Source organism: Pundamilia nyererei, unplaced genomic scaffold, assembly GCF_000239375.1.
Source record: "Pundamilia nyererei isolate P.nyererei 1_Seehausen unplaced genomic scaffold, PunNye1.0 scaffold00080, whole genome shotgun sequence".
In the NCBI taxonomy this organism is placed as follows: domain Eukaryota; kingdom Metazoa; phylum Chordata; class Actinopteri; order Cichliformes; family Cichlidae; genus Pundamilia; species Pundamilia nyererei.
The window spans coordinates 2,728,894-2,739,868 of NW_005187481.1; the positions used below are offsets into that span (position 1 = coordinate 2,728,894).

The following is a 10,975-nucleotide window of genomic DNA, read 5'->3' on the forward strand; positions in this document are numbered from 1 at the left end:
GTGTGTGTGTGTATGTGTGTGTGTGTGTGTATGCGTGTGTGTGTGTATGCGTGTGTGTGTGTTTGTGTGTGGCATTTTGTTCAGTTTATTTTATCTTGTTGTGGGTGTGCACCAACTGTGTAAATGTGTGTCCTGGAAGTAGGTGAAACATGCCTTCTGTTGCTCTCCTCCTCTCTCTGTTGACAAGTTCTCTTAACTGTGTTGTATTTTCAGCGTGGGTATTAAAAATGAGTAATTTGGCAAGCTTTCTGTGTGAAATCTCCACAGACTTGAAGTGAGTTGGAGGCTTAGAAGTTCCTGACAATGACAGGATGCCATCTTCTGTTTGTGTGGGACACGGAAAGAGATATACACATATCCCGTCTCTTTAAATCGGGCCCTGATCCTTCATTTGGGAAAATCTATGTTTTTTCATTCTTTTCCTGTCTGTATTTGTTCTAATTTGCCCTGCAGGGTTTCTGTGCACCGGGGATCAGTCTGCTAAGGGGAACTATGGCTTGTTGGACCAGATCCAAGCCTTGCGTTGGCTCAATGAAAACATCGGCCACTTTGGAGGAGACCCAGAGAGAATCACAATCTTTGGCTCTGGAGCTGGTGCCGCCTGTGTGAACCTTCTCATCCTCTCCCACCACTCCGAGGGTAAGGTTCTTTTCCTGTCCTTGACCGATTAGTAGTCACATACTCCACTCAAAGGGGATTAATATTTCAGGACAGTGTGTGGGTAATGTATTTCTTTACAGAGCATGTTGGTGCTTTTCAGTGAAAAGCCTAAAGCAGATAAAAATGCACTGCAGTATTATTCCCACGAAGAAAGGGATTCAGAGATGAGTCACTTACAGTTTGGGGCACTATGGTATTATTTCAATAAGCAGGACAAAACTCCAAAGATCAAGTAATTTGAAAGAAAACAAGGTTGTGAGTTCTGGAGTTGACAAATGGTTTTAGACAGTAGGTTTTTGCTCTAAAAACCATTACTCCCCTTGGGACAAAAACCCTTTAATAATTCCAAATAACATCATTCCACATGAAACTACAGTCACTGAAAAAGCACTGAGATGAATGAGTGCGTCTTCTCATCACTTTTCTGTCAAATTGGGCTTTTAAATGTTACAGAGTTACATATAGTGTTGTGAATCTAAACTTTTACTATGTGTAATAGGTGCATAAACTAGCCCAAACATAGCCCATTGATAGGTGGTTGCTAGGAAGCATGGTCATAAGCATGGCCTAAGATGCACCTGTGTGCAAGCTTTGTGTAATAAATGTGTACTTTATTATTTAATGTGCTTTTAATGTTATATAAGGCTTAAGACAGCCAGCATTTTATTTTATATGTTGCTGTAATTTCTTTAATTCATCTTCAGAAATAGTTCTCCAGGCTTCTTGAAGGACATATAAAGCTCTTCTTTGGCTCTTGGCTGCCTCCCCCCCCCCTCCATTCTCTGTCAAGATCGTCCAACACTGCTTTAATAATGTTGAGGTCCAGGATCTGGGGAGGCCAATCCATGACTGATAGTGTTCCACGTGGTGTTTTTCTATCCAGGGTTAGCTGTTTGGGATCATTTTCATATTGAAAATTAAAGCCAGTACCATGCAGTACACACTTTCTGAAGGATGGTGGATCAAAATCTGATTCTATCACTTTTGACAAGCCCCCCAACACAAGATTCATCATTCTGTGGGACCTGTAACCATCCACATAACAGGTTCTGGATTAGGCACTAGCATCTGCACCTCATTAGTAGAAAAGGACCGTTTAGTTCTTGAATGGCGGATCTCTAAATTCTCGCCAGATGTTCTGTCATTAATACTCTCTATGATTTTGGTCTGTGGAGCTGAGAAGTCAAATAGCGTTTCATTACTTACCAAGAATTCAGATTATGATATTACTAAACTGTTAACCTTCACGCAGAGAGACTAATCTTGGACGGATTAAACAAATAAAAATACTGCATGTACTGTAGGAAGCAGATTCTCGGTTGATGCAAGGGATTGAGTCAGGAAAAAAGTCAGGAGGTCATTTGCTAAGTTTTTAAGGTTCCTATCATACCAGCTCATATTGCATGGATACTTTGATAGTCCAGGTTTCCAGGTTGAACACTGAGGCTCACAGACTTTATATACTTTTTCCACTGAAAACACATATATTACATCAACACTGATCACACTTTCCTTTATGTGCTTTTTGCATTGCTTAGAATTTCTTCTGTAGAACGTGACTGTAGGTCAGTGTCATGGCAGGTTTAATAGTGGGTGCAATATCAGAAAAACACAACTGGTTGTTTTGCATAGATTAGCCCAACTCCATTTTGAAAGCAGGCTGAAGCAACGCAAAGTCAAGAAAAAGTTGGAGGCTGAACAGTTTTTAAAGGTACAGTGTGTGCGTGTCTGCATGTGTGTGTGTGTGCGTATGCCGACGAGAGATGAGATGAGGCGCTGGAGTTGCAGCTGAGAGGCTTCTTAATTGATTTCACAGGGAGAGGAGCGGGGGCGGGGCACACGCAGAATATGGGGGGGCTTAATTATTAATGACAGAATCTGCAGATAAAACAGAGGGACAGCAAGCCACTTTACATAACAGTGCAGCGGTGCAACAGTGCGAGCAGTTTTCTTTCTCTTTCTGTCCTTTTCGCTTTATCCAACAAGCCGTGCGCAGATTTGCCGCCATTTTTCTTGCTGCTGTCTCTCTTTGCATGTAAATGAAACACTTCATGTTTTTTACTCTGGTCTTCATAAAGATTTTCTCCAGCTAAGAAGTGCAGCAGGATATCTACTTCATCTTGCCCCTGTAATACTCTACAATTGCTCCTCCTCTAACATATGCATTATTTAACGTGCTCTCACTGTAAGGCCTTGAAGACACCATCAGCTGCTAGCAAGAGTGTGTTGGGGGGGGGCAGCTAAGCTGATGGAGAATAAGTGTTTGTATGTTTTAATACATCTGGTGTATATGACTGTGTTTTTGTATAGGGCTGTTCCAGAGGGCCATTGCTCAGAGTGGCTCAGCCATCTCCAGTTGGTCGGTGAACTACCGACCGCAGATTTATACCAAGATCCTGGCCAAGAAGGTTGGCTGCACCACAGGGGACAATGCAGAGTTGGTGGACTGTCTGCGTAGGAAGAGTTTCAGGGAGCTGGTGGACCAAGACATCCAGCCTGCCCGATACCACATCGCCTTTGGTCCTGTGGTAGATGGGGACGTGGTACCTGATGACCCTGAGATCCTCATGCAGCAGGTCGGCTTTGAATTCTTCAATTACCGTACACTGTGTGATACTGTGAGAGACAGAATATCAAAAAGTATTTGATCCGCTGCGCCAGACAGAATTCTGGCTCCCACAGTTTGACTTTGATTTTTCAATTTCATTTTTCTCCATTATAATGAAAATCACATAAAATCAGAAATTCAAACCTACAAATTCAGCAGAGGATGAAATAATTATTTAACCTATACTATATGAATACATTCCTGACAAGCATTACTGCTCCATTCTGTTTTGTATGTCATGCTTTGTGTGTGTTTGTTGTGACACCAGGGCGAGTTCCTCAACTACGACATACTGCTGGGTGTCAACCAGGGAGAGGGCCTGAAGTTTGTGGATGACAGTGAAGGAGAAGATGGAATATCAGCTGCCTCATTTGACTATACTATCTCCAACTTTGTGGACAATCTGTATGGATACCCCGATGGTCAGATCCTAACCCTATTTTTCTAGACTATTACGATGTGTTTCTTTCTAAATGTTGTCAACAGCACTAAGCATTTATAAAAATGACATCGATTTGCTTGTGAATAGCGACTACAGTCCTTCGTAAGCCAGGCTGGTCAACAGTATTCACAGTAAATTATGTTTCGGAATCTTCCTGTGGCAAAAAACATGTTTTGACCAAAAAATCTAAAAGATTTCAGCCTTACATGCTTCCACATAATGTCGCAGACAAACATGGACTCTATCATGGCATAAATGCTCACATTAACTTCTGTTTTTTCCAAGGTAAAGATATCCTCAGGGAAACCATAAAGTTCATGTACACAGACTGGGCTGACAGAGACAACAGCGACATGCGCAGGAAGACCCTCCTGGCTCTGTTCACAGACCACCAGTGGGTGGCCCCAGCTGTCGCCACTGCCAAACTCCACGCTGAGTTCCAGTCACCTGTCTACTTCTATACTTTCCACCACCACTGTCAGACCGAGGCGAGGCCAGACTGGGCAGATGCTGCCCATGGAGATGAGATCCCCTATGTGTTTGGGATTCCCATGGTGGGGGCCACTGACTTGTTTCCTTGTAACTTCTCCAAGAATGACGTAATGCTCAGTGCTGTTGTGATGACATATTGGACCAACTTTGCCAAGTCAGGGTCAGTATAACACTTAATTTCAAGTGAATTATGAATTGTGTATAAAGTATTGATTATATTTGTCACATATAACACAATGACTAACTCAGTCAGACTTTTAAAAGACAAGCCCAGTGATATTTCTGGGGATTTTACAGATGAAACATTTTTGTGTATAAAGCTTTATGGATCAGTCCTCTGTGTTGAGATTCTGAAAGACACACAGCATACAAGAGTTTCAGTAAACACTAACATAGAACATGACATTTCTAAAACTGCCGTCCTGGAATTTTCACACACAGCCATCTCTAGAAACTCACAGAAATTCACCTTAAAAGAGTTTGGAGGAGAATTGGTGTTGTCACAAAACCTATAGTGACACAGAGGAATCCCCCACAGTGGAAGAGACTGGGTTTCCATTTCTGTGAGCTATGAACAGAAATCTAAAGCAACAGAGGGCACAAGATCATCAAAACCCGAAAATTGGAAACTGATCGTTGCTTTCTCTAAATGATAGGGTCAGAAGTTGAGGACACTTGAGGACAGCATAGGACACCATAGACCCTGCCTTGTGTCAACAGTCCAGCCTGCTGGTGGTTCAGTGGTGCAGGGAATGTTTTTTGGCACACCATAAGAATTAATTATGAATTAATTATGGTTTGAATGCCACATCCTGCCTGAGTATTGTTGCAGACCATGTGAAACACTATGTCATAATCACACCCACTGGAGGGGAAAACACTTGGCCCCACATTGCGTTGCTGAGCTCTGAAATGCTGCAAATGCTCTTAATTGGTTAAAAGCATCATATTTTGCTGTATGTGGGGAGGGCACTGGTTAGTACCGTTGTCACATAACAAGAAGGACAAGGAGTTACTGTCACAATAAAAAATCAATAGAGAGCCCATGTACCCACAGTTTACCATCTTTTAATTGCTATTTCCAGCATTATGGTAAGACTGTTTCACATGCAAATGTTAGCTAAGGCAAATCAGACTCATTGTTATAAACATGGCAGTGAGTTTAGGGGACTTCACTGCAAGAAATTGATTATGCAGTCAGAATGTGAGCAAGGACTAAAATCTCAAAGGAATGTTTTCAAAAATCATGGAAGTCATAATACCAGGGTTGTGATGTGCTGAGGGTAGTTTTTGGGGTCTGGTAATCAATGCTTTGTTCACTGCTCTTGCAAACTGTGGCAGCCCAGTGGTTAGCATTGTTGGCTCACAGCAAAAAAGGTTCTAGTATGTAGTCTCTTGGTCCTGTATGTGCTACAGCTTCCTCCCACTCTCCAAAGACATGCATGATAGGTTTTGTGGTGATTCTAAACTGGCCATGAATGTGAGGTAGATAGAATGCTTGAAGTATATACAAAACAGCACCATAAAGTGCTCAGAGCGATCACTAGATCACCATATAAATGCCAGTCTGCTGCTGTTACCACAGGCACCACCACCCCCCCCCCCAAAAACATTATGCATTAATGCCCCAAAAGAATACCATCTACAATCACGACTTCACCTCTCCAAAAGGAAGATGTCAAAACAAGTTTTCTACAGAACATCATGTTATCCAACTTTTTCTGCCTGTGTGCCTATTTTGGAATCCCTAAGCTCCTGCACTGATTCAGAGAGATGCCTGTAGAGGCCAAGTTCCTTGCTGACTTGTGCCTCCATCCCAGCTAAAATGGCAGGTTATAAACTTTAGGAGGTACATGACAACACAAAAGCACAAGGATGACAACAACAAGCATAAACCACCTGCAGTAAAGCACTTGAAGGTTATAGAGCGCCTAGTAATTTGCTATTCTTTGCTCTTTTACCCTCAAATGTCATATCAGTTCCTTTGTTTTGGTTGACTGACTTTATCAAAGCAAATATAAGGTTAGGTTTATAGCCTAATAATTGTGTCTTGTGTCTTACAGAGACCCTAACCTACCAGTTCCTCAGGACACCACGTTCATCCACACTAAGCCTAACCGATTTGAGGAGGTCATCTGGACCAAGTTCAGCTCCAAGGACAAGCAGTACTTGCATATTGGCCTGAAGCCCCGTGTCAGAGATAACTACCGCGCTAACAAGGTGGCTTTTTGGCTGGAGCTGGTACCGCACCTCCACAGCCTTCACGAGGAAATCATTAACTCCATCACCACCCGTCTGCCACCTGGAGGCACCAGCCGCTGGAAGGCCCCTCATCCTGGCACTCGCTCAACACGGCACCCTGTGGTCTCTACCTACCCGCCGGATCCTGACCCTGACAGTTCAGAGAGGCCCCGCTATCCTCCCTTCCCCAGCGAGACGAGGGACTACTCCACCGAGCTGAGCGTAACGGTAGCTGTCGGCGCTTCGCTTCTTTTCTTGAACGTGCTGGCCTTTGCCGCACTTTACTATAAGCGGGACAAGCGCCATGAACTCATGCAGAGACGCCACCGCCGACTCTCCCCGCAACGCGGCACGACAATGGGCATGGGTGTTGGCATGGGAGTCGTAGGGGCCCCACCGCACAACGACCTAGCGCTGAGTCAGGAGGAGGAGCTAATGTCACTGCAGATGAAACAGCAGAGGGTGGAGCTAGAGCATGGGACCCCCTTACCGTCCCGCGGTGTCCACGGCGACCTGGAACCGCTGCGGCCTCCCGTGTGCCCACCTGACTACACGCTGGCCCTGCGGCGAGCGCCCGAAGATGTGCCACTGATGACAGCTAACACCATTACCATGATCCCCAGCACCATTAGCAGCATGCAGCCCCTTCACCCCTTCAACACTTATCCCCCTGTCCCAGCCCCGTCTACTACACCCGTCCCCAGCCACAGCAACAATGCTCTGCCACACCAACACTCCACCACCCGTGTATAGGACCAGGCACAAGCTCTGCTACCCCACTCTGGGCTTACAGAGATGCACCACACAAACTGCTCCATCCAAACTCCACCTTCTCTTCTTCTTTACTCTACTTTTCTCTTTTCTCATTAAGCCCTCAACTAAAGCTGCAGTTTGTAAGATACGAAGCAGTGAAATACCTCTAAACTGTAACCGTAACTCAAGGTGGGGGGGAGACTTGATTAAGAAAGGTCCTTTGCCAAAACACCGTCATACTAGATGCATACCGCTTTTCCCCGTCAACGCGCTTTCAACATCTGGTGCTTTGGAGAGCCACCAAACACGCAGCTTTAAGCTTGTAGCTCTTGCAGGGGTTCTCAGGCTCATCAACAATCAGTCAGACATGTATTGTGGTAGCTCGGTTGTTTTGCGCATGTGTTGTTGTGTCAGTGTAAAAACTATGTTTAACGCCGAATGCAAATATTCATTTTCACTCATTTAGCAAAAAAGATAAAACAGTAGCGAGCAGCTTTGTTTGAGGCAACATATGTCCCGACAAGCTGCCTGTCATGAAGCGTTGATTCCCTGAAACTTACAAATTGCAGCTTTAAAGGCCCAATCTGGAAGTGAAATTTGGCACCCTGTGTTTAGCACTCTGTCCCAACAGCTGTCCCTCCATTGTGATTTTTGGGGATTATTGTTTAGCGTGAAATGTATTTGACGGGCCTAGAAGGAAAAGGGGTGGAATCCACTGGATAGCGAATCATGACTTTTTAATTTTAAAATGCGATTTTATTAATTAGACATATATTTACTGGTTTGTTTGTTTGAGTTTTTTCCTTTTTTTTTTGGTTGTGATGCTAGCTGAATAACATAAAGCATCCCATGGACATTAAGTTGCCCACGCTTTAAAAAAAAAAAACCAACCAAAAACAAAAGTGCATACTCACCACTGCTGCTTTCAAAACATTTCCAGATTGAGGCCTCAACTGTGGGGCGGTACAGGAAATTACTGAATCCCACTCACTTTGTGGGATGCAACCTGGAATCCAGGCTGCCCATTAGAAGTCGCTGCATTTCAGCCACACACACTCTAATCACATCCATTACATTATTTATCTTCATACCCACAATCTCTTTTGTCTCATTTAACCGCTTCTCTCGTTCTCGCTCTGCATCTGCCCTTGTAGCTCTTTTTATTAAAACCATCGACATAATCCATCTGCATTCCTTTCCTCTTTCTTGCAATCACTTCTAGACTCTCTTTTTCCTTTTGGAGTCTTTTATACAAAAACACAAGTGTAAATGATGTATTATTAATAAATTGTAAGGATATGAATGAAAAAAAAAAGATATTCTGATATCTCGTTTTTACCAGCATTCTTGGTGCCAAGTACTGTGATAAAGTTCCTCTTTTACTGGCGTCCAGTGGACCGCCTGGAGAGGTCCACCCTGACTGTATCTTACAAAAGGAATTACCATAAAAAAAAGTGCCAACCCCTTCATCTTTAGTTTTGAACCACACACTTTTTTTAAAACTTTTTTTTTTAATTCCACTCAATGTTGCACTGTGGCTGGTCTCTTCTTTAAAGGGAAATCAGATTCAATATATCCTCTTTTTCTTTTCTTTTTTTTAAGGAGTTTTATTAACAACTTTACTGTGTGGGATATTTGTTGCATGTTTGGATTTTTTTTCTGGGTTTTTTTCTAGAAGTTAGCTTGTCATTTTGATGATTTGCCATTTGTTTTATTTTGAAAATCTTTTCTTTTTTCTTTTTAATATCCCGTTTCAATATCAGCTGCACTTTGTGGTACTTCAGAAAGTATTAAAGTATTAAAAGATGAATATTGTGTAAAACTATGATTATAACAAAGAGAGTAAATATTTCCTCTTTATTTTTTTCATTCCCTAACACACCGAGGCTGTGCTGCAAAAACTACAGGAAAGACTGATGAAAGCCTTTTTAACCCCCACCCCCTTTTTTTCCCCTTTTTTTTTTTTTTTTTTTTTTGCTGTTTCTCTTTATCTTTTGCAATGTCGAGCTTGCACAGTCACTGTCTCTGAATCAACCTGAAGATAGCACTTTTTTTTAAAGTTAGGGAAAAAAGAAATGACTACTTTACACAAAGAGTATAAATAAGGTCTTTGTCTGTGACTGGACATTAACCTCCCTCCTGCTTCAAAGTCTTTGAGGACTGCCCGACAGTTATCTTTTTTCCGTCTGCTCTTTTGTTGTCCCATGTGTCTGGCTTTTGCAAAAGGCAGGAGAAAGGATAAGATGTATTTATGGTCAAAAAAAAAAAGGTGAGAGAGCCTTGTATGCGCGTTTCACATCTTTCGCACAATCCAACACGGACACGGGTCACACTCTGGACAATGAGGAGGAGGGGGAAAAAAACAAAACAAAAAAAACAAAGCAAACTAAACAGAAACAGTGACATTAGGACAAATGCTGGACAAACACAGTGCCGATGACGAAAATAGCGACAGTACGATCCGTCAGTGCGCAGAGGATACATTCTGAAAACCCAGTTTAACAGACATTACTCACACAACATAAACCGTGAACGCAAGGTGAGCAGGATCCCCCGTCCTCTTCCTCTCTTGTCCCCCTCCTTCCTTGTGATGTCCCGTCTGCTTAGGATAACCACACTCTGGAGCCAGACTGCCATCCCTCACGCTGGACTGGAGCAAGCTGCGAGGACAAAAGAACAACAACAACAACAAAAAAAGAACCCACCCAAAAAAAAACAAAAAAAGGAAAAAAAGAACCCAACAACACATAAAAACAAACTGTACATTTTTTTAAGTGTAAGCGAACAAAACTGGAATTTGTAAATATTATGTTTGTCGTTTGGTTTGACTGACTGGCCGGATCTTTTCTTTGTGACAACAGGTGCAAGTTTTGGTGACTTACATGGTTTTCAAATATGTTCGATTCTCCTTTGTTTCCTTGAACTCAAGGTCAGGTTCCAGTAGGTTGTATGGGCACAGCGTGGTTGAGGGCAGCATGAACATGAAAAAGGAATGTCTACGGCTCAGGTTCGCATAGATTGTGATAAAAATAGTCTTGCCTAAAATGTGACGTACAGGCCTGACACTATTCCATCAATCATGAAGGCAGCTTTTGAGTGAAATGAATCCCTTCATTGGTTTAAAAAAAGAAAAAGAAAAGAAAAGCCAAAGAACAGCTGCGGAGAACACACGAAAAAGGAGGAAATTGAGAAGATTTGTGAAATGAGGCTTGGAAAAAACAACATGTTAGTTCTTTAAATATGCTCAAAAATAGAAAAAAAAAAAGATTTTTTTTTTTTTTTTTCTTTGTGATGCTGTTGAATTTACTTGTTAGTGTCTCACATTGTCTCGGGCATTGTCATACAGTATAACCTGTAATTGGGAAGTTGTGAAATCCTTTGTATTCTTTTAGTCTAATTTCAAACTCTAGTAACCACGGTGGTTGTTTTGCTACCTTTTTGCAATCTTGTCTGCACATTGAATTTTGGAGATTATTGATCCAGCTGTTTGTTAGTGAGTTTAAGTTAGCCACAGCATAAGAAAATGTGTGTTTTTCTTTCCTTCTTTCTTTTTTCCTTCTTTTTTGGAAACAAGGGATTTGGACGAGCCAACAGATAACGGAAGCACACTCACCAAGTTTACATGTTTACACTACAGTTTTGATGTTGGCTTAAGGTAAGGGGAGAAAGTATTACACCGATCCAAATATCTTCTTCTTCTTCTCATATAAGATTTAATGCCAGAAGGGTAAAGTGAAGGCTTGCACCTGTTTGTCTGTTTCATTTGATTCAGTAAAACC

General features: G+C 42.3%; 1 protein-coding gene across 2 annotated transcripts in view; it reads left to right on the forward strand.

Annotated features, from left to right (window-relative positions):
* The window catches only part of nlgn2b (neuroligin 2b), a 63,907-nt gene extending 55,485 nt beyond the window's left edge, over positions 1-8,422 (forward strand). The window contains exons 5-9 of one of the 2 annotated variants that reach the window (XM_005737914.1): positions 454-639; positions 2,971-3,236; positions 3,537-3,690; positions 3,996-4,362; positions 6,266-8,422. In XM_005737914.1, coding sequence (XP_005737971.1) covers positions 454-639; positions 2,971-3,236; positions 3,537-3,690; positions 3,996-4,362; positions 6,266-7,196 — 1,904 coding nt within the window. In that variant the 3' untranslated portion in view covers positions 7,197-8,422. The remainder of the gene's footprint in view (positions 1-453; positions 640-2,970; positions 3,237-3,536; positions 3,691-3,995; positions 4,363-6,265) is intronic. The other variant, XM_005737915.1, reaches the window with a different exon arrangement.
* The last annotated feature ends 2,553 nt before the right edge of the window (positions 8,423-10,975 follow it).